The sequence below is a fragment of the Vicugna pacos genome, chromosome 22 (assembly GCF_048564905.1).
Source record: "Vicugna pacos chromosome 22, VicPac4, whole genome shotgun sequence".
Taxonomy (NCBI): domain Eukaryota; kingdom Metazoa; phylum Chordata; class Mammalia; order Artiodactyla; family Camelidae; genus Vicugna; species Vicugna pacos.
Genome location: NC_133008.1, coordinates 28332251 through 28355679, shown reverse-complemented (window position 1 = coordinate 28355679; position 23429 = coordinate 28332251). Strand labels below are relative to the sequence as shown.

General features: G+C 49.6%; 1 protein-coding gene across 1 annotated transcript in view; it reads right to left on the bottom strand.

Annotated features, from left to right (window-relative positions):
• The window catches only part of C3 (complement C3), a 30009-nt gene that overhangs the window by 3284 nt on the left and 3296 nt on the right, over positions 1-23429 (bottom strand). Inside the window, exons 5-34 of the mRNA XM_006220161.4 lie at positions 23023-23117; positions 22837-22919; positions 22661-22751; positions 22382-22484; positions 22129-22267; positions 21748-21863; positions 21498-21644; positions 20941-21150; positions 20603-20809; positions 19303-19461; positions 18841-18970; positions 18505-18576; positions 18117-18314; positions 14756-14864; positions 14398-14483; positions 11260-11402; positions 10954-11166; positions 8570-8636; positions 8387-8473; positions 7459-7662; positions 6966-7041; positions 6529-6688; positions 5446-5544; positions 4053-4209; positions 3233-3396; positions 2145-2303; positions 1937-1996; positions 1738-1828; positions 1589-1640; positions 1-88 (exon numbers count right to left, since the gene is read on the bottom strand). Of these exons, the coding sequence (XP_006220223.2) occupies positions 1-88; positions 1589-1640; positions 1738-1828; positions 1937-1996; positions 2145-2303; positions 3233-3396; positions 4053-4209; positions 5446-5544; positions 6529-6688; positions 6966-7041; positions 7459-7662; positions 8387-8473; positions 8570-8636; positions 10954-11166; positions 11260-11402; positions 14398-14483; positions 14756-14864; positions 18117-18314; positions 18505-18576; positions 18841-18970; positions 19303-19461; positions 20603-20809; positions 20941-21150; positions 21498-21644; positions 21748-21863; positions 22129-22267; positions 22382-22484; positions 22661-22751; positions 22837-22919; positions 23023-23117 (3765 nt within the window). The remainder of the gene's footprint in view (positions 89-1588; positions 1641-1737; positions 1829-1936; positions 1997-2144; positions 2304-3232; positions 3397-4052; positions 4210-5445; positions 5545-6528; positions 6689-6965; positions 7042-7458; positions 7663-8386; positions 8474-8569; positions 8637-10953; positions 11167-11259; positions 11403-14397; positions 14484-14755; positions 14865-18116; positions 18315-18504; positions 18577-18840; positions 18971-19302; positions 19462-20602; positions 20810-20940; positions 21151-21497; positions 21645-21747; positions 21864-22128; positions 22268-22381; positions 22485-22660; positions 22752-22836; positions 22920-23022; positions 23118-23429) is intronic.

The window sequence follows — 23429 nt, the reverse complement described above, 5'->3', positions numbered from 1 at the left end:
CAGGTTGAGGTCATCAGTATCAGGAGAGAAGCCAGTCATCATGGCTATGTCCAGAATTGACATGGTGGCGTCCTGGTCTCCCAGGTACCTGGACGGGGCAGGGGAAAAGATGCTGGGCCTCAGAGTGGGGTCAGTGCCTGGACGATGGTGTCATATCAGGGACCGAGGCTTCTAGTTCCCACGTAGCATCATAGAGGGGTGCTAGATTTTAGGAATCATTCCCCCAAGGGCAATAAAGAAGGGGAAGCATCGTGGTCAAGAGGACTAATGGCTCAGGTTCTGGAGCGCAACTGCCTGGCTTCAAATCCCAGCTCTCTGTAACATCTGATGAGTTTCTTGACCTCTCCATGCCTCAGTTCTCCCAGAAAATGAAGATAAGAATACAGGCAGGTCTCACTTTGCGTGATTCTGTTACCACGGCCTAGTACAGTGGTGCCAATCCCACAGCACCATGGTTCAGACTTCAGCGCTGCGGTACACTAATCGAAACTGCCTAAGGTACCAGTCCGGGCGCCAGCTCTTCACTCCACCAATCACTATGGAGATAACAGATTTGCATCACAGCCAATGACCAATCACATCACTCCTTTCAAAGCCTGTCAGTGCCGGCCGCCTGAGCCCCGGCTGCTCAGCTCACACGCGGACAGCGAAGTGCGTCCTTGTGCTGCTCCTGTACTTCGCAGTGAAAAACCCACGTGAAATTTTACCAAAAGGGGTAATTGGCAGAGGGAATTGGCCAACAAAAATGAAAGCAAAGCCATGAAATGAAGAGTGATAACACTGGAGGCAAAATTTGAATAGGAAACAAATGGCATTAGAGAAAAAACAGCAGAGCACGGGGATGCTGACCCTGCCGCCATTTGCAAGAATAGTTACGTGGCCAGAGGAACTTAGTGAGGCAAGCTCAGCGGCGTAAATGAGGAAAGCGGTTGTGACCAAAAGAATGTAGGTGTCCCAGAGGAAGTGACACTGGCAAAGAGCGTCACACTAAAGGGACACTTGGCTGTCTCATGTCACTGAAAGTCGAAGGATGAAATGTTGGAAGTTAGCCCAAACTTAGAGGGGAACATGACAACTCACTAGGGCATGGAAAGATGTTTGCTTTACATCATAAATTACACAAAGAGAATAAAGGAGACGCTGTCCCAAAGACAGTGCTTTGGATAAAGGTTTTCCGAAGGGGAAAAAGAAAACCAATTGTTTTCTCAATATTCTAATGTTTTAAATTATGGTGTACTTAACAAATACCCATCTTCTTATACTTTCATTTCTCTGTACTTTTATAACTGGCAGGATGATAGTTTGTGATGCTGTGATTAAAGATTTTAAAGGTCATGGAACAATAGGGATTTCATGCATGATTAAGATCAGTTTGCAGACTCGGCTCACGCGGTCACTGCTAGTCTCATACTGCCGTGCGAAGTGAGGACTGCCTGAGCTGTCTGCCTCCTTGTGGCTGCTTAGCACGGGACCAGCCGGCAAGACACTCTCAGGAAGCACTAAGTACGACAGTTACCATCTGTAAGAAGTCTTGCTAGAGACAGAGGGATGGCCAAGATGAACCCCAGGGAATAACCCCATCTCTTACCTGGCACAGATGCTAAGGACCATGGAGCTCTGGGCATCCTGAGGCTTCTTAACTACAAACACAGAAGGCAAGGAGGATAGGAGGAGGGTCCCTGGGCTCTGATCCGGGAGTGGGCGGGGAGACAGTGACAGGGTCTGAATTCCTTTTACCTGGTTCAGGGGCTGGTGTTAAGGAAACAGTGAGGTCAAATTTTTTGCAGCTGACTTTGCCTTTGACTTTGGCGTGGTACACAGTCACCACCTGGCAAGATGGGAGGGGAGACAAGGTGTCAACCCACTTGACCTGGGAAGCAGAGGGCGAGCCTAGAGAGGATGGTGGGTCAAGTAGGTGTGGGTCCCCATTCCTTACCGACAAGGTGCCTTGTCCTTTCCCTTTGGCTGTTAATGTGAAATCCTCATTTTCCTTGGTCTGCAGGGAGCAGGGAGAGAGAAGAGAGGGTGCTGGGAATGCAGCCTTCCCCTGGCTGCAGTGGTCATGCGCCCTCCCTCCTGCCTTCCGCCAAACCCTGGCTGGCATGGAGGATGAAGGGCATGAAGGTTTGGCCAGGTGGCTATACCTCTTCTGACCGCAGGAGGCTAGCAGATTCCCAGACGATGCGATGCTGGACCAGAGAGCTGCGGCTGGGCAGGTGGATGGACACGTCCAGGTTCAGCTCTTTGTGATCAGGGACATCCTTCTGGTACTGGGCCAAGGCTTGGAACACCAAGAAAGTGGCCTGTTACCCAGGACAGAGAAAGGGGGTGAATCTGGGTGACAGAGAAAGCGATTAGAACCCACTGAGGGATGAAGAGACTCAGATCAGAACTGGGGCGCTGAGGCTGTGACCTGGAGCCCGCCAGAGGGTGAGAATAACACTGGGGTTGTTGGATACTGAGGACATCATCTAGAGCTCTCTGAAGGAGAGGGGTTCAGAACAGAGCTTGCAGACACTGAGAACATGCCTAGAATCCACCAGAAAGTGCAGGCGTAAGACAGAAAGTCTAGCCACACTGAGAATGTGGTGTAGCTCCATCCAGAGGAGCGAGTCTAACACAAGAGTTTGGTGGCACTGAGATTGTGTCTAGAACCCACTCATGGAAAAAGAATAAAGTTGGAGTCTGGGAACACTGAGCATCTGATTAAGAACCCAAAAGTGACACTGAGAATGTGATTGAGAGCCGACCAGGAAGAAAGGAGATTAAACTGGAGCCTGAGGTTGCTGGAGTTTGCGGTTAGAGAACCCATGGTCTAGAGCCCATCAGAGAGAGACAGAGGCTCAGGTGATGCCCTAGAATAACTGAGAACCTGGTCTAGAACTCATAGTAAGGCATGGCAACAGTGGGAGCCTGATGGAACTGAGAACATGGTCCAGAACCTTCCCCCCCCGGGGGAGAGAGAGGCTCACATCTAAACCTGAGCCTTGAGAACATGATCTAGACACCAGGACGGAAAGGGTGGCTCAGCACAGTTCGGAGCATCCAGGATGTCTAGAATCCATAGATGGGTTTGCAACTTAAAAAAAAAGGTTTCTCAGTTTTTCCCAATCATCCTGGCTCACAGGACAGAACTACCTCTCTTGGTCACAGAGTCTTCTCCAGAAGGTGAGTGGGAAGCCAGAGGCAGCTGGCACGCAGGTGCCTGGGGTGGGGGCGGGGGGGCACTTGCCTGGGTGGAGCCGTAACCGCCGCCGTAGTATCTCTGCTCGTTGAGCCAGCGCACCACAGGGGGCACAGTGTCAAAGTCTTTGAGCACAAGCAGAGCCAAGAGGGCATAGGATGTGGCTTCCACGTTGTAGAGCTTCTGGCCAGGCTCCTCCCAGCGGGTCCTTTCTGCAAGGAGAACCCCGCCCCCAAGGCTTACTGCTTTGTCCAGCCTGGAAACAGCTCAGAGAAAGCTCAGAAAAATGACTCATACTAGACCTCTTGGTGTTCAGGTGTCCTGGCCCACATTCAAGGCCCTCGGTCTGCTGGCTTCTGCTTCATTCTCTTCCCTCATCAACTTTCCCTCCTCCATTTGAATTCTGAATTGCAGCCCCACTGATCTGCAGGAAATCCCCTAAGCTCGCCATGCTCATTCTCACCTCTGAGCCTTTGCGTATTGTGTTTCCTCTACTCGGAGCACCTTTTCTCCATCTACTGGTTAATTCTTACCCACCCTGCATAATCCAGCTTCAGTGGCACCCCAGAACTGAATGAGGCCCTTCTTCCTCCTGTCTCTCAAGGCATCCTGGGCTTCTCCCATGCCAGCACTATGATGCCTCACTGTCAAAGCAAGCACTTAACGCACAACGTGCAACGCTGTCAAATGAACTCTGCACCAAACCTTCTTACGCGGCTTACAATGAAGACTTTTCACACGGTAGAGCCGTCCATCCCAGCTCCACTTGGAGCTGCCCAGTGCCGCTGAGGGCCACACATCCCAGCTCTGGAGGGACCCTCGAGCCCCAAACTTGCATCGCTGTTTACCCCTTGGGGGTGCCCCTCACCTGTGGCTGTGTTCAGGAATTTGTTGAGGAGGGCACCTTCCAGCTTGCCCACCTGAGCCAGGGCATAGCCAGTGATGGCCACAGTATACGGTCTTCTCACGTCTAGGTAGTGGGCTGCGAGAAAGTCCCCTGCTTTGTTGATGCTGCGCCCCAGGCTCTGTGAGAGAGAGCAATGAGTCCTCGGGTCAGGTGGGCACTGATGCCACAGAGAACCAGTGAGGGTCACAGAAGCCAGGATGGGAACCAGGTTGGTTTCTGTCTCTGTCTCGGGTCAGCCCATTTTTGAGAGTTCCCTATTGTGGCCACCTTGTTGCTGAGCACTGCTGTGGTCACTTTCATATTTGCACTTGATAAATTCTTGGATCTCTAAAATAAATGCCCCATCTATTTTTCCATCATCTAGGTCACATGTGTGACAACTAGGACAACTCAGAGAGTCCTAAAAAATACAACGATTATTATACCCATTTTACAGATGCATACACTGAAGCCAGCAAGGGGAAATGCCTGAGATCGGGATTTAAAGTCAGATCTATCTGACCCCACAGTCCTAGCGCTGTCTCTTTTCTACCATAATTTCTCGTAAACCTTGAAGATTGGAGCCAGGAAGGCCTGGGTACCTCCTGGGCGTAAAGGGTAACAGCCTCCTCCCCTCCATCTCTTTTCTGGGGCCCCGATGAGGGAGGAACAGCTGGCTGAAGGTCAGATCCTGAGGTTCCCCAGCAGGGAAACTAAAAGTCAAAGAACCCACTCTCAACATCCCAGGGCAAAGCAGATGGAGCAATTACAGACTCTCAGGGGCCCATCTTTCTAAGCTTCTCTGCGTCAGAACCAAAACCAGAAGAAAGGGGACAGTGATGAGCCAAGATTTTTAATCCTTTCCCTTTTGGGGTCATGGACCCCTTTTAAAACCTCCCGAAAGATTCGCCAGACTAAGAAAATAGTCCTGAGGGATTTTTATCTCTGTGCCTTGAGTTGTCTTCAGTATATTTAGGATATAAACGTGTCAGTCGTGTGGGAGCGCCGTGGCAAGCAAGCTGGAGGGGCTTCTGCTGAAATGGGCTACAACGCTCTGAAAACGGTAAAGCAGGCAGCAAGGGTCCGATCTTTGATCTCTTTGTGTCTCAGTTTTCTCTTCTGTAAACTAGGAATAATAAGAGTAGGCTATCTCTTGGGCTGTTACAAGGGTTACAGGCCGTAAACATGGGATGTTCTTAGATGAGTATCTTAGTTAATGGCTCGATGAATGTTAAGTATTTTTATGGCTGCTGTGGTGGTTGTATCGCACTGGGAAGACTGGAAATGACCCAAAAGCAGCACCTCACCTTCCAAAGTGGCTGTGTCCTGGAGAGGGGAGGGGAGAGGAGGGAGGGAGAGGGCAGGGGACACTTACATTGACCTGTCCCTCGCAAATGTCTTTAGCCTCCTGCAGCGCGATGACAACAAAAGCTGTGAGGGACATATCTTTCTCCTCTGGATTCTTGAAGCCTCCCTGGGGGAGAAGGAAGCAGGAAGCAAGAATAGGGTCACCAGTGTGTCCCCACATGCCAATCAACCCACTTGTACGATCAGTGGGTCAAGACAGGGCTGGGTCTCTCCCCAGTGTCTCCCCAGCAGGGCCATGCTCTTTAGTATTCATTCATTCATTTATTCATTTATTCATTCATTCATTCTGCAACTATTGCTGGGGTGAATGAAAACCAGACATGGGCCTCAGCCCTCATGGAGCTCCTTGTCTAGTTGGGGAGACAGACATGAACCAACCAACTCATCCATAGACACATAATTACAAACTGATGAGTGCTGTGCAGGAGAAGTGTATGTGGCAGTGAGGCAGTGGGAGTGTGACTCAGTCGAGGAAGTCAGGAAAAGTGTCCCTGAGGGATAAGATGGAACCACAATATGAACAGTGAGTAGGAGTCAATGCTCACAGGAACAGTATGTGCAAAGGCCCTGTGGCTGGTTAGAACAAGGCTCCTAGCAGTACAGATGGAGCTTGGAGAGAAGGGGTTAGTCTGTGAGGCTGGGAAGCCTGAAAGGTTCCAATTCCTAAGGCAGCAATTCTCCAACTTAAGCACATCTGGTGGTGGTGGTGGGGCTGGGAGGTTGTTAAAACTCCGATTCTTAGGTGTTACCCCTAAAGTTTCTGATTTAGTGCACCTGGAGTCCAGCCTGAGAACGTGCATTGCTAACAAGTGTGCAGATGGTGCTGATGCTGCTGGCCTGGGACCACACTTTGAGGACCACAGCTCCAGGGAGTTCTGTGTTTATTTTTAGAGACAGGAGGGAGTCAGGGGACTTTCATTTTGCACCAGATCCTGCGGGTCTAGTGTTTTTGCAGTGGAAGGGCGACACTCTGAGCTCCCTTATATCTCTTTCCCAGCGTGCAGTGAGTTGGGCGGTGGGTGGATGATGGAGTCTTTTTCCAGTCCAGGTGCCCCTCTCCCCTAGCCTGCCCTGAATCCCTGCCTCTTACAATCATTTCTTGGTGTATCACAGGCCCATCCTCCTGGAAGACTCCATCAGGCTTCTGCTTCTCCAAGATCAGCCATTTGACAGCCCCGCAGAGGACCTGAGAGTCGATGGCGATGAGGTTGGCTGCCAGCGCAAAGACCTTGACCACAAAGGCTGTCAGCCTGGGGGTGGACACAGAGCATGAGCCAATTGGCTCTGGGATCCAGAGCCTACCATCCCAGATAACCAATGAGCAGAGAGGGGCGGGCCTGTCCTCGTCAGCCTAGCTTCCCTTCCCAAAGCTCAGGACCCAGCGCTGCATAAGGGTCACTCAGCTGGCTGGTGTCTTGAATGCGAGTGAAGGGTTCCAGTCTCACAGGGCTGTGAGGGTGAAGCCCGCCTAGGGCTCTCCAGGCTAGGATCCAGGGAGGTGTAAGGCTGAGGTTGGGCAAGACTCACCAGGTGCTGGCTGGCCGGTTTATGAAGGCCGCATATGCCATGCTGGGTTTTTTGAAGGCCAGCTGCTGGGTGTACCCTGCAGGGAAGGGAGAAATGTCACCAGAGGCTGAGTGGACGGGGTGGCTGGTGTGGGTATGTGAGGGAGGGACTTAGAAAGGGGATAAGGATGCTGTGAGGGGTGGGACAGGGGTCCACAGAGGCAAGGGGGGCTCTGGGCAGGATGGGGTGTCTGTAGGGGAGAGGAGCTTAAAGGCAGAAGGGACTCAGAGAAAGTGGGAGGAGCAGAGAGAGGAAGGGTAAGGAGTTCTCAGAGAAGAGGGGATTCAGAGACAGGAGGGTGCTCAAAGGGGGTCTCAGGGGCAAGCAGCCCCCAGTGGGGGAGGGAGCTCAGAGAAGGGGCTGAGAGAGGAGAGAGGGGGCAGTCTCAGAAGGGGCGGGGCCTCCAGAGGGGCGGGGCCTCAGAGGGGCGGGGATGGGGGCCTGGGGCACACACCCTTCTTGATGAGCTCTAAGGCCTCCTGCCGTTTCTCCAGGCCGAACTTCTCCCATTGCTCCGTGTGGTCCAGGTAGTGCACAGCGATGACCGTGGGCGTCATGCCGATCATGTTCTGCTCCCCACAGCCCGACGGGGTCATGATGAGGTGCTTCAGCCGCTCCCCGTCAATGGCGTCTTCTGCCATCTGGGCCACTGGGGTCCCTGCAGCCAGGCAGGAGGATGACACTCAAGTCCGGGGCCAGCCAGGGCCAAAGGGGTCAGGGACAGCTGGGGGCACGTGAATGACGGAGGAGCTGCACGCCTGGGTGGCTGGAGGGGGCTCTGCGTTTTTAAGGGGGTGAAGGTGGCCTTGCGCTTCATGGGGAAACACAGGACCCTGGGTCTTCTTGTTACAACAGTAGTAAAATAATTCCAGTAGCAACAGCCATGAATACTGATGTCGGTGCTTAATGCTATTTGCCAGGCTTTGTTCTAAGAGAACACCACACAGTACCTCATTTAACCCTCCAGCAACCCTCAGACATTGGCACTATTACTCACCCCCATCACAGATGAGGAAACCAAGGGTCTCCTCCCCAAACCTTACACCTCTCAAGTTGTGAACTGCCTTTTCAGCTCCTTCTTGCGTCCTTTCTTGCCCCAGTCATTCTCCTTCTGGGGCAATTAGTTCCAGAATTTCTGCTCTTAAACTATATTGTTTCTCATTTAAACACCTTTATCAGCGAAAGCTATTTGCTGTACTAAATACTGCCTGGAACCTTCTATAAGTCAGATCAAGGTGAGGGTTGTTTTGGCTGAAGAGGACGAGGGGGGCACAGTGGTTGTATTTCCCCCAGAGTTAGAAGGAACTGGGCTCCCTTCTCACAGGTCATGCCCCTCCTGCCCCGTTCTGGGTCCCATGGGGCTGGGGCCAAGGGCATCTCACCTTGCAGGAGGATCCTGGTCTCCGATTCTGTGTCTGGGACTTGGTCACTGAGGTCTGCAGCTTTGATCTCCTCTCGCTGGATTCCATCTGCCAGGCAAATAGGAGACACCGATGACACCAGCCCCCTCCCACCCACCCTGCGCCACCACCCAGGCCTCGCCCCCTCTCCTGCAGCTGACTCACTTTGGCCCTTTTCTTCTGGATTCAGTGTGCGGACAGCCACAGTTTTGTTCACTCTCATTCCTTCTGGCTGGACAGCGTTGAGGGGCAGGGGGGGTCGTGTGAATAAAAGGACAGAGAGCCGGTCAGCAGGGCACTGTTCTGGGAATTACTGTAGCATATGTGCGATGCCATCCACCTGGTCTTAGCTGTGTGACTGGAAGTCAGTTACTCACCCTGTCTGTGCCTCAGCATCCTTCCTGATAGGGAGGTAATATAAACATCTACCTTATAACCATTGTTGTGCAAATGAATAATAAAATTATAAGTTAATAATGAAACAACAAGACCTTCAGAAATCTTCTTATGTGCCTAGGACCTTTCTTTACTGGGGTTAATTCATTTAATCTTCACAACATCCCAATGGGGTGGGTACTGAGATTAACACTCCCATTTTAAAGATGGAGGAACTGGGGAACAGAGAAGTGAAGCAACTTGCCCGAGGTCACACAGCTAGTAGGACAGAACTAGGGTTTGAATCTGGTAGTCTGGCTCCAGAGTCTGTTTTTAACCCAGTGACCTTCAATGGGCTAAATAAGAGAAAAATAAAAATTTTAAAATAAAACAAATGATTTAACTTAAAGGTAAAACAAAAGTATAAAATAAGTAAATAAGAATAGGTAATAAAGAAAAACTAAATGAAAGAATGTGCGTAAGTACTCAACACAGTGCCTGGCACACAGTAAATGCTCAATTAAAATGGGGTTATTTTAATTAGGATCAAAGCTCAACTCAAATGGGGAGGGGATAGCTCAGTCGTAGAGTATGTGCTTAGTGTTCGCAAGATTCTGGGTTCCATCCCCAGTACCTCCATTAAAAATTAAATAAAATAAATAAATAAACCTAATTACTACCCCCAACCAAAACAAACAATCAAACCAAACCAAAAAAAAAAAAAAAAAAAACCCAAAAAACCCAAAAACACAAAAAGCCCAGCTCGAGCTCTCCTGTGTTTACAAATAAACCTCCGTAGTGGACAGTGTCTGTGTTTGCCTTCTTAAAATCCAGTCGCCTTTCACCTGGTAGTAATTCCCAGATTTTCCTTCGCAGACTGAGTTTCCCCCAATGATGTGCTGGCAAATGTGTAACATCCAGCTTTCCAGGAAGATAAGCTCCTGAGCTGCAGGGCTGTCAGTTCCCTTGGTGTAAACATCCCTGCCATGCTGGATTTCAAGCCAACAGCGGCGGCGAGGACGGAATTTGGAGGTGGCGGGCACGCGGGTTCCTGGGAGCTGGGCGATGCAGCCTCCAGCACACTGCAGGTTTTCTTCCCGCCAGTGCCCAAGCTCAGCCATACTGAAACCCAATGCAGGAGAAAAATGTGTGCCCCTAAATATATACTTTTTTGTATTTCTTTAATGGTTAATTTTTGTTCCAGAACATTAAGGTAGTTGAAAAAAATATGAGTTTGCTTCCATTAAAGCCAGAAAAGAAAAATTATAATAAATTCCGGTTTGGGTATAAATGAAAGATTTCAATGTAAAATCACTGTCAGTTCTAATACACTTGGTTTTCAATATTTCCATGGTTTTTCAACTACTGTAACATTTTGGGAGAAAATTGACCATTAAAAAATGCACACAGACCCATCTACAGGGCAACTCATTTTTCTTTTGCTTCAGGCTCCAGTGTGGCTTGGACTGACACTGGCAGGTCCTGTCTCTAAAATTTTGATATTTTGTTCATTGTGGTGGCTTTGGCATTAACTTTGATTTCTTAAAATACTGCCTCAAAATATTTTATCTTGTTTGCGATCTCACATTTTGCTTGAAAATATTAATCAAAGATGATGAAATAGTCTTGTTTTTTATGGATGATTTTATCTCTGATTATATTGGAAAATGTTCAATAGAAGTAGAACTGTTAATGTATATTTCGAGGGTAAGACTCGTAGGTAAAAACAGAAAAGTTTCCCATGTTCCTGCATTGTATATTATTGCTTTATAACATTTGTTCTGTGAAATGTTTTCCCAAGATCTTTAAAGTCAAAAGAAAACTCCTACTGAAATGTATTACAAAATGTCATGTTTGAGATAAAAAACAAGGTCCTACTATATAGCACAGGGAACTAAAAAAAGTCATACTTGACATTAAAATAAATTTTAATGAAAAAGTATTATTGATCTTTTTACTGAGCTTTTGGGTGCCTCCTAAAATTCCATGCCCAAGGAGAAAGCTTCTCTTGCCTCACCCGAATCCCAGACCTGCTTCCAAATTTCTAGGACTCTCAAATTTCCTAAGGTGCGCGCTGTGTTCTCAGCCTGGGTCTCCAACCTGGGTTGATAACACAGGGAGAACAGGGACCTTCCCCGAAGGACAAGGGGCAGCAAGGTACCCTGAGGACTCACCACGACCTTCAGAGTCTTCTTGACACCATCACTGATGAAGCGATTGTACACGGCGGCCTTGACCTCCACCTCCTGGAGGCCGATCTTCAGGGGCACAATGACATAAGGCACGGCCACCGAGGACTTGGCTGGGATGACTAGAGTCTGCTGGTGGCGCTTCTTGGCGGTGGCCAGGCTGCAGAAGGCTGGATTGTAGAGCAATTCCACCCTCACCTGCCGGGCAGAGAGAATATCAAGTGAGGGGAATGTGCCACGGCCCCTCCCCTGCAAGCCCCTCTTCATGCCTCTGTTGCACCAGGGACTCACCTTGAGATCTTCGGCCTCCCGGTAGTTGTAGAGGACTGCCCGGATCTCTACCTGCTCGTTGCGCACGACAGAGTAGGGCAGGCGCAGGTCGATGAAGAAATCCTGCATCACTGTAACCTCATAGGGGTCAGCCACGCAGATCCCTGCCCGGGTGGAAACAGAACATGGAGTATGAGGGGTAGAGCGTGGGCAGAGAGGACTGGATCCAAGTTCAGGTCCAGGTTCCTGTCCCTGCCAATGTCTCGGTGCTTACCCCTGACCACGGGAGGCGTCCCAAGCCCAGCCTGTCTTCGCAGAAGCCCATAGACGAAACATCATTAATGGTGATAACTTACAGATGGTGGTGGTGGCAGGACGCTGCCACGATTTAGTGATTCCTATTTTCTTTGTAATTTTACTCATAGATAGATGCACAGGAGGAAAGAAGGCGAGCATGACTGAAGGGTCTGTATCTGCGCCCTCCAAAATGGTAGGCCCAAGTGGTCACTGGGCACTTGAAATGTGGCTAGCTCGAGTGAGAACTGGATTCCTGCCTTTAGTTCATTTTATTAACTCAGATTGAAACTTTAAAAATTGTGAATATACTAAAAACCACTGAATTGTACACCTCAAAGGGTGACTTTCATGATATGTGAATTATATCTCAATTTAAAAAAGGATGCTTGATTCAGTGATTAGGAAACTTCTTAAAGTATGTTTAGAACAACTTGGTGGGCCAGTCTACCTTTTCAACTGTAAATTTTATGAGTCCTAAAATACAGATCAAAAGTGAAAATCTAGCATCCTAGATGAACAACAGTGTCCTAGTATAGCACAGAGAGCTACACTTAATTGAAGAAAAAAAAGCTAGCATCCTAATTGAGAGGTGCTGTAAGTATAAAATATGTGGCAGATTTCGAAGGCTTAGTACAAATAAAAACAAAATACGTCATTCAAAATTTTGAGACACTAATAGGTTATTCTTAAATACGAATAGATTTATTATTGTAACATTGTTATGTGGTAGTGGTTTTGCAAAATTTTATAAAATTGAAATAATAATATTTTGGATATATTTGGATTAAATGAAATGGGTTATTAAAATCGACATCACCTACTCCTTTGTTATGGGGCTACCAGAAAACTTTAAATAACATACACAGGTGGCATTATATTTCCAATCAACAGCACTGATCTACTTGTAAAAATTAATAAAAGAAAATCTCAAATAAAACTGGCTTAGGGAAGGCCTGTAGAGGGAGCGCTGATGCCCTACCACCTGTCAATTACCCGCGAACAGGAAGCTGTCAATTACAGATCTGAACAGGAAGCGGCATCAGTTACAGACCCCAACCAGAGGAGCTGCGCCTTGCACTCCCCATCAGGAAATGCAACTGATTTAGGAGGAAGGAAATTTTTCTTTCTGCCCAGCAACAAACCCAGCCAATGGAAACACTGCAGCTCAACCAATGAGAAACTGTCTCACCCGAACCGCGGCTTTCCTCCAATGAGATTTTTCTCTTGCTGTTGACTTGTTTGTCCCACCTTTCTTTCTATAAAAACCTTCCATTTTTTACAGCTTCTCTGAGTTCTGTTTTTTTTTAGCAGCATTACACATTTATCACATTCCTAATAATGTTGCACTAAGAAATCTATTAAGATTTGATCATTTTTCTTTCTTATTCTTCGATGGCAAAAAAATACTCAGAGACTTGAACAAAACCCTTATTTCTCATCACCCTCGGGGTGTCTGCTGTGGTCACTGGTACTGTCAAAAACAAGACAAGCAAAGAAGCAGATTTTGAGAATCTTGAAGCCAGGAAAGTAAAATTATAATAAAGTATAATTTATGATAAATTATAACTAAACAAACTTATATTATATTAAATTCTGGGCTTGGGGTAAATAAAATACACTTAATGTGAGTTTTAATACACCTACCTTTTAATGTTTCAGTATTTTTTCAACTACCTTAATGCTCTGGGAAAAAAAATTAACCTTTGAAAACATGCATGTGGGACACACATTTTTCCTCTTGCCTCAAACTCCAGTATGGCTTGGCACGGCGCTGGTGTCTATTTAAAATTTGGTTATTTTAGCAGATACAAGCTATTATATACAGAAGAGATAAACAACAAAGTCCTACTATATAGTACAGGGAACTATATTCAATACCTTGTAAAAACCTGTAATGAAAAACAATAAATATATGTATAACTGAATCACTGTGCTGTACACCCGAAATGAACACATTGTAAATCGACTATACCTCAATAAAAAATAAATAAAATAAAACAAAATTTGGATATTTTGTACATCACAAATTTCTTTTGCATTCATTTTAATTTAAAAAACTAATGCATGAAAATATGATTTATCTTGATGACTGAGTCTTTTGGCACCTACTTAATTTTGCACTCAAAGTCAGTGCCTGGTTCTCTTCACTTACCCCCAGCCCGGCTGCAAACCATCCGTCTTTGGCTACGGCTCCTCCTCAGGGTTTCACACCCAGCCCTTGGTGGGGGCAGTGGTGGCGGAGGGAGATGGGGGGCAATGTGGGTAGGGACATATACACCTTTTTTGTCATGTTTCACAATCTAACCACCTATGTTTCAATCACTCCTTTCATCCCGCTTCCTCTTCTTTTTTCTTCATTGCTTTCCCCACTATCATGGCGACATCACCCCCTGAAAAGTTTTTGTTGTTGCCAATTTGTCTGTATGATACTTCGACGACGGGTATATGTCATAATACATTTGTTCAGACCCACAACATGTACAACACCCAGGAGTGAAGCCTAAGGTCAGTTATGAACTTGCAGTGATAACAAAGTATCCATGTAGGTTCATCGATTGTAACAAATGCACTGTGTGGGTGCAGGATGTTGATAGCGAGGGAGGCTGCATGTGCGGTGGGGAAAGGCGTATATGGCAAATCTCTGCACCTTCCTCTCAATTCTGCTCTGAAATGAAAACTGCACTAAAAATAAAATCTGTTTACAAAGAGCACCGTGTTAATCACATTCTAGACTCTAATGCCTCTCCAGGGGGAAGAGTGGGAGCCACCAAGAAATAGAGGGTCTGTTGGGATGGAATGAGTAAATGCCCAAGGGGTCTGGGGTCCCGGCCTCCTGAGGATGGGGTTGCCATCTTCTCTTACCTTTCTTGTCTGATAGGCTCACAGCCAGAATCTCCCAAGTGGTGATGGAGTCTTTTAAAAACACGTACTTGAGCTTCGTGGAGATTCTGGATGGGGGAGAAGGGGGGCGGGGCATTAGGAGAAGACATCTAGCAGGGTGGAGGGGGAGAGCTGTCATGGAGGGGTCCTAAAAGAAGGGTTGGAAGGGGTGGGATGGGCACGTGTAGGTAGCCCAACTCTCGATTTACTAGGCTGGGTTGCAGGGTTCCACAGTGATTCCAGAAAAGAGGAGGGATGGAAGTGCATGCAAATTAAAGGTCCACCCTGGGGTGATGACAGGAGCTGAGGGTGGGGTGCAGCAGGGGCATCCCAGCCTTACCCATTTTTCTCCTGTTCTTTAAGCTCATCAATGGTCCACAGCCAGCTCTCGGGGAACTGGCTTCGGGAAATGATGTCCTCCTCTGGGATTATTTCATCTTCCAGGTCACCTGCAAGGGGGCGGGGGGGACAGTCTGGGTTTAGAACAGACCCACGTTCCCTGCTGTTCCCTTTTAGAGGTTTATCTCTGCAATCCCCTGGAAGGATTCCTAACAGCAGCAGCATGCCCGTGGCCACAGCAGCACTTTGGGGGATCCCAGGTCTGTTTGCCCCTGAGGTGTGGTGGGGGGGGGTCTTTCCTCCATAAACAATATTAACAATCCTATTTTACAGCTGTGCTGGTGTAAAGGTGAAAATAATCCAGGCTGGATTATATTCATGTTTCCCTTCTCTGATTTTTCAAGGGAGTGAAAGCAATTTGCATGAGCCTCTAAAACATCGTGGTCTCCAAGCACTGCGCCCACTGCGCCTGATGGTTGAGTACACCCTGAAAGCAATGGGGTGAGTTCAGAGATGCCACAGACTTGATGGAAATTGCGAAGAGGTGGTGGCCTTTATAAGCCACCTTGACACTGTCAGCAAGTATGTGAAGCTGGGTTGGAGTAGGGTCCAACCCTGGCTGGACTTCCCTGAAAAAATGATGAACAGATTGTAATTTGACTCTGGGTCTGCCTAACAACAAAGCAGATGGAATTCCACAGTTGCCCAAATCCACCCATATTCTGGAATAATCCATCAAAGTGCCTTTGGGGTACTAACTTTTAATCAGCTCTCTGTCTCACTTCCTGTTGGCTAAAGAAATGACACAATGCTGAAAAAAAAAAAACAACTATGTGTCAACCATTTCCCCAGTAAATCAGAAGTTTTGTCTAAATTTCCTCTTTGCAAAATTAAGTCTTGGGCACCTGGAGCAGAGAGCAGCACGTGTAGTTATAACTCGCCAAAAGACTGAGGGTAGACTGTTTTGCTCACACGTGTTGGGAATCTTGTGTCTTTGGAGGGCTGGAGGGATTGCTAGCTTTCTAGCTAAAGGAATTTAGAAAGATTTGACCACACTGGCAATGGCTGCCTTGGAGATGTGGTTGTAAGCAAAGAAAAAAAAAAAAAGAAAGAAAGAAAAGAAAAGAAAAAAAAATACAATTGTGTACAAAAATCATGTGTTACCAATAAAGAGTCCAAACCTGTTTTCTTAAAGGTTAAGTGAACGTTGATTTTTGGGAAAATCTCTCTTGACTTAAATTTTGCTGTGATTGGATAGTTACAAAGTTAAAGAAAAACAAAACTAGAAAGCAATAAAGAGGAAATTTACAATGGAGAAATCTGGCAGACACTGCCTTAATCAAGTGATCAGGGTTTTCACAACACCACTATTGGATCAAATCAGTACCACGTGGCTCCTGATACAAAGGACAGAGAAGGACATGGTATCTCTTCAGTGATGGTCCTGCCAAAAGCGCAAAACTTGAGTAGGATCATGAAGACGCATCAGGCAGACCCAGATAGTGGGACAATCTACAAAATATCTGGCCTGTGTACTTCAAAGACGCCGAGGATATGAAAGTCACAGAAAGAGCAGCTGATAGGGGCCGGAAAGATCCAAAGGATGCTGAAGGGACCCAACCAGAAATGCAGCATGAGAGTCCGGACAGGGTCCCTTTTCCTATAAAGCTCCAGGAACAAAAAGAAAACCCGGCAAAAACAAGAAAAAACAAACAAACAAAAACCTGGTGAAGTCTGAATGGTGTTGGAGGACGTGGTGGTGATGAATCAGTGTTAGCATCCTAATTCTGATGGCTGCACTGTGGTTTTGTGGGAGAATACAGGCGTGCTTCAATAGATTGAGCTTCGCAGATACTGTGATTTTTTTTTCAAAGTTTTGTGTCAACTCTGCATTGTAAGATGATGGTTAACACTTTTTTTTTTAGCAATAAAGTATTTTAAAATTGAGGTATGTACATTTTCAAGACATCACACAATTGTACACTTAATAGACTATAGCATAGTGTAAATATGACTTTTCTATGCAGTGGGAAACCAAAAAGTTCATGTGACTCACAGTGTTGCCATGGTCTGAACAGAACCCACAATTATCTCTGAGGTCTCCCTGTATCTTTGTTTCTAGAAAATCCCCACCAAACTATTTAGGGGTGTTGGGGCAAATGGTTCAGGAGGAAAAAAGTTTTTTAGATTTCATTTCCAGTTTTTCTGCAAAGTTTAAGACTGTTTAAAGAAAAAAAAAAAGAGGATTTTTTTTGCTTTGGTCTGCCAGCCTGCCACTGAGGAAGTGTCCCCGTCTTCTGTGGCTTTTAAGCAAGAGTATTTTCATCACTTTTTATCTTGTAATTGATAATGTAATTTCCATCAGTTTCAAGTGTCAAGTCACTGACACCTGACTCTGCCCTTGGAACTCAATTTGATCCATGCAAGTTCCAATCCCCTGTGAAAATGACAGGACATACGAAAGAAACGTTCCAATGGCTTATAGAACCATCCCCAGAGACATGACAGCTCACCATAAAAATCATTAAAAAGAGAAATTTGGACGGGTTAAAATGGGCTGGGGTTTTGCCAAGATGATCCTCGCAAAAGATACCGAGCTGCCTGAGGTGCAACATCCAAATGTTGTTTCAACAAAGCCCCTCCTGCGAGTCTTTCCCTAATTAGGATGGATTAAAAGATTAAAAGATGCTGCAGAAAAGGAGGGATCAGGCCACCCGGGGCTTCTCCGCCTTTCAGAAGATGTGACAAGTGAGGGCCCTTGTCAGTTTTGTAAGTGGAGGCGTAGTTGTAAGTTGCAATCATATGGAGACAATTTTGGTTTTGCTTTAGTTGGGCTTCTGATAAGAGAAATTTCTCTTGGCTTTGCTTCAAACTTACTTGGTCTGAGGTGGAAAGTTTCAAGTGTGTGAATGTTTCCGGAACAGAATGAATGAATGAGTGAGTGAATCTTGTTGGTAGGCAGAAGTTGGACACCTCTCTTTGGAAGGCAACATGAATTTGTTTCTTTGGTAAAGGCAAGCTTAGGAACACATGCCAGTCTTGCCACTGGCAACTTGTGCGGCCTGCCCCGTCATCTACAATGTCACCCCCCTCAGACCGCAGATGTCCTGGGCACTGGCGTTGTCAAACTTCAGAGTGATGGGAACGGGCCAGGGTGATCCTCCCAGGCAGGCAAGGAATCTTCTTCCCCATTAGACTAGTTCCTTCTTCCCTCAGACCTGAACCACCTCGCTCTCCATCTGAGGGCTTTCTTACCCCTCCGACAGGGGCTTCCTCCTCCCTGCTTCCCCCTCGGACAGGCCCTCCTTCCCCCTTGGGCAGGCACCTCGGCCGGGGGCCGCCTCCTCCCGGGTGAGACTTACTCCGGGCCAGCCCCAGGGGCTGGTCGCGGCTGAGCTTCTGCCGCAGCTGGGTGATGTACTCGCAGCAGTCCAGGAAGGCCTTCACGCAGGCGGCGCCTTGCAGGATGAACTGGGCCCGGCGCCGGCACGGGAACCTCATGGGGTTGTCCCGCATGCCGTCTACACAGCACTTGCGCAGCTCCCTGGGGTACTGACCCGCTGTGGGAGGACAGAGCCCCCCCATCCCCCGCATGCCCTCAGTCCTGGCCTCGAAGCAGGAGGAACTCAGGACAGACCCCAGGGAGAGCTTCCCCACCGCCAGGATCTCCCCCCACTCTGTGGCTGGGGTCCCATCTGGGCAGGTTCCGGGGTGCGGGGAGGTGGGCAAAGGCCCGCGGAGGGTGCCCACCTTTGTCCGCCCTCTTCTCCATGAGCTGCACGGAGCGGCGGCGGCGGGTGGCCGGTTTCGGGCACTCAAGATCTGAGAAGGGGGACCAGGAACGAGATGGGTTAGGCACCTTCTCTGTGTCCTTGGTTTCCTCACTGCAGCCCGTGAGGTTGGAGTGTTATTGCTCCCACTTGATGGATGGAGAAACTGAGGCTCAGAAAGACGTGATTTGCTAGACGGTGGTGGAGGCGGGACTTGAATGTCCCCGATCCCAGACCCCTGCTGTTAAGGTGCTATCAGCATCCAGGAGGTGGGGCCCACCCCGCTCCCCGAACCTACCACTGGCTGCATCCTCACCTGCCCTTTCAGGGGTCTGGAAGCCTTTGTCGGTTTTGAGGGCCAGCCCTGCATCCGTGAAGACGCCAGCATAGTCCTTTCCACTGCCTGGCGTGCAGCCAATGTCTGCCTTCTCCACTGTGTCCCAGATCTGTGGGGTGGAATGGGGAGTCCGGTCTCAGGGTGGGGCGAGGCCAGGCCAGCAGTGCCTCCACCAACGTGCCAACACATCCATCCAACCCCACCTCCGTCGTCATCCTGGTCCCCAGGGCGTCCACGGTGGACCATCCGGAGGTGGACCCAGAGCTATGTCCATTCGCATCACCATCCCCAACTTGGACCCTTGTCCACATTCTCATCGTCAACTCAACTTCACCCCATCCCAGTGTCTACATGCACTCCGACCTCTGCGTTCAACTCTTGCTTAAACCCATTTGCTCTCCCCAGCCCCATTCCCACCTCAACCCAATGCCATCTCCGTACCTTCTTCTGGGTCAGTTTGTTCTTCTTATTCAGCACAAACACACCCTTGTCCACGGCCACCAGCCCCACTCGGGCCCCCCGGTTGCCCTCTATCTTGAGGGTTATCTGTTGTCCAGGTCGATGCTGCTTCTCCTCTTTATCGCCACCTTTCACCACCAGCTGCGAGGAGGTCGGAAGGGTGGGAGGGAGGAGTCAGCCCCGCGAGGAGGCCCCGCCCTCGGGCAGCAGAGGACAGAGGAGGCCCCGGACTGGACAGGGAGGGGAGACACAGGCAGAACCCGCATCAGGCAGAGAGTCAAGAAAAGAGAGAAAACCAGGCGCAAAAAAGATACTGCGTGTAAAGCTTCCAGTTACACAATAAATGAGTCGCGGGGATGCAGTGCACAACGTGGGGAACACAGTCAACAGCTGCCCAGTGCCTGCATGCGCGGTGACACGTGGTGACACGTGGTGACTAACTTACCCTGGTGGACACTTAGACGTGAGGGATTTTGTTTTGTTTTCTAACGTCTTTTTAGGGGGGAGTTAATTAGGTTTATTGACTTATCTTTAGAGGAGGCACTGGGGATTGAACCCAGGACCTCACGCACGCTAAGCATGCGCTCTACCACTTGAGCTACACTCTGTCGCTGGTGAACACTTTGAAACATATGGAAATACTGAGTCGCCATGTTGTGTATCAGAGGCTAACATAGTGCTATGGGTCGATTATACTTCCAAGCAAACAGACTCATAGAAACAGAGATCAGATTTGGGGTTACCAGAGATTTGTGGGGGGGAGGGGGACTGAAGGAAGGTGGTCCAAAGGCACCGACTTCGGGCTGTAAGGTACGTAAGTACCAGGGATGCGTGTGCAACGTAACGAGCATAGTTAACACTGCTGCGTGTTAGATATGAAAGTCCCTTGAGTAAATCCTGCGTTCTCACTGCAAAGAAAAATGTTTTTCTGATTCTTTAATTTTGTATCTCTTTCAGATTAGGGTTGTTCACTAGACTTGTGGTGATCATTTCATGATGTATGCAAGTCAAATCATTATGCTGTGCAGCTTAAACGTACGCCCAGCACTGCATGTCCATTACACCTCCACAAAACTGGAAGGGAAAAAAAGAGCCGCTGAGACTGAAAAGAGAGGGAAGAAAGAACAAGACGGAAAAGGAGGAGGAGGCGGGCACCCTGCAAACAGGGGAGAGGATGGAGCCAGAAGGTTCTAGAGAGGCAGAGCCAGAGACGCAAGGTGGGGAAAGCGATGGCCAGGCGGAGAGTCCCCACACGGGCACAGAGAGATGCAGGGGAGCTTACCGTGCCCACACACGTGTCCTTGACATCCACCCACACGGAATCGGCCACCACCTCCCTCTGGCCACTGGCAGTGATCAGCGTGTAATAGGCCACCAGGCGGAAGGAAGGGATGAAGTCCTCAGTGATGGTCAGGGGCATTACCACCAGGTCCTGGCCAGGCTCTCGCACTTGGCGCCCCACCTTCATCAACTTCCCCTTGTTCATGATCTGAAAGGGTAGGTCGGCATAAGGATCGGGAAGGTGAGAGGAAAGATGGAGGGGATCCAGGATGGGGGAAGGCTCCTGGAGGTGGCGCCAAAGTGAGGAAGAGGGGCTAGGGGTTCCAGGAAGCCACAGACCAGGTAGGTGTAATAGCGGATTTTGGCTTGCTCCTTGGGGTCCGTTCGCAGGTGGAAGTTGACATTGAGTGTCTCCCCCGGCTTTAGCTCCGCACGGGGCACAGAGAGGTGCAGGTAGTTGTTGGAGTTGCCCTGGGTGCTGTAGGGAAGGGCCTGCATGGTCCTGGTCGCCTGTCGCGCCTCTGGGATACCCTCCTTCTTAGTGCGTACCTGGGCAGGGAAAGATGGATGCATGCTGGCCCCCCACGTCCACATCCCTGGGAACTGGGAGTATGGTGTTTAATGTGGCAAGAGGGACTTAGCAGATGGGGTTAGGTTAAGGATCCCGAGGGGATGTGGAGGAGACGGGACGACCCAGGTGAGTCCAGCGCCGTCACAAGGTCCTTAGAGGACATCTGAGCAGAGGGAGGGCCCGGCTGTGCGGAGGACAGCCCTTCGGTGCAAATGCACACATCCCTCTCTGGATGGCAAATCCTTTTATACAAATAAAAGGAGCCCTCTACAAAATAAAGCCCCCCGTCCCCTGGCGTGGGGCCCCGAGGATGGCCCAGACGCACGGTGATGGTCAGGGGCTGCCGGCTGTTCTGTGTGTTGATGCTCAGTTTGGCGACACCGTCATCCTGGGTCAAGGACTGCACGTTGGAGCCCTGGGTCACCACTGGGATGTGGCGGGCCGGGGAGCCGTCGGGGTTTGTCACGAACACCTGCGGATGCAGGAGCAGGTGGAGGGGGTTCAGGCGGACCCGGAGGCGGGGTGGGGCTCAGGAGCAGCTCGGGGGAGAGGCGCAGCCCCGCCCTGGGTCTCACCATGAGGTCGAAGGGCATGGCGGGCTTGAAGAACTTGGGTGTCTTGGTGAAGTGGATCTGGTAGGGGGAGGTCACGATGGGGATCCCGGTGCGCTCAGCCTCCACCATGTCACTGCCTGAGGGGGGCCAGCCGTGAGGGCAGGCTCCTGGGCCACCCCTCAGGACCAGGCTTCCCCGCTCAGATTGGACCCCGCCTGCACACGGGCTCTCTCTCCTCAGACTGGGTCTCCCCCATGAGTCGGATCCCACTTTCATTCTAAATGTCCTCCCTCAGATTGAGCCTCCCCTCTCAGACGGGGTTTTGTGCCCCAGACTGGACCTCCCCTGTCAGACTGGACCCTCTCTTCAAGCTGGGCCCCCTCCCTCAGTCTGGGGCCTCACCCGAGTGCAGGATGACCGTGACGGACACGTATATGGACTTCCCCACCAGGATGTTGGCAACAGTGTCGGCTCGGGGGGCCTGTACCCCGTCCAGCAAGACCTTTTGACTCAGTGTGGCCTCCCCAGTACCATCCTCGATCTGGGGGAGAAAACGAGGGCTCAGAGAGGAGGAGGGCTCAGATGGGGGTGCTCCATGGGGGTGAGGAAGGGTGTTCAGGGTGGAGGAGACTCAGTGGGATCCTCTGGTAGGTACCAAAATACGGGTAAGGGACTTGGCCAATGAAATCCTCTGTTCACCATCCTGGATCCCAAAGATGACGAAAGCTGTTCCATCCACATTCTTCCCATACAAGAACCTGTGAGGTGGGGAGAGTCTCAGATTCTCCCCTGCTGAAAAGATGAGACTTTCCCCTAAACTTCCATCAGCGGTGGCTGAGCCCCGCACTTCCCCTGGTCCTCACCAACTTCTCACGTGGTCCCTCACCTGTCGCCATCACCTTGCCTCTCCCTTGGTCCTCCCCCAGCCCCTCACCTGGCAGTGATGGTGACCACCAGGCCGTTTGGGTCATCGATGTAGTAGAATTTCTCTGCTGGTTCCACTTGGACTTCAAAACTGGGCAGGACTGGCGGGACAGATGGTGTCAGTGCGGGGTCGGCGTGGGGTCAGCGTTACCCTCCCCCCCCCGCGCGGCTCCTCCCTCCTCTTACCGTATTCCTTCACTTCAAACTCAGTTGAGAAGATCTGCTGCGGGGAATTTTCATAGTGGGCTTGGATCTTCCATTGTCCCATGCTGTGGGGAAGATGGGCTAGTGATCTGGCCACACCCAGCAGCCCCTCACCTCTTCTCCTGGGGTAGGGGAAGCCTGAACCCCCGCCTGAGGGGCCTGACATACGTGACCAGCTCTGGGATGTTCCAGGACAAAGGCAAGATGCCAAACTGGTTCTGAGAAGACAGGGAGTCACGCTTGATGAGAACGCCTTCGGGGGTCTGTGGGGAGACAGGAAGGAACATGGCTCTTCAGAGACTAGACTTCACCCTTCGGCTCTCCCCTCCCTCTCTGGGTCTGGACACTCTCTATGAGTCATGCCCACCAGGGAAATGGTTAAGAATGTGCCCCTGAGCCAGTCAGGTAGGGTTCAGATCCCCACTGCGCCACTGACAAGCTGTGTGACCTTGGGCAAGTTACTCAACCTCTCTGTGCGCAATGTGCACATTTAGAAAAAGGAGATACATACTACTCCTCCGTCACTGGCTTGGGACACGTCAATACGGGCAAGAACTCACGATCAGTGTCTCTCA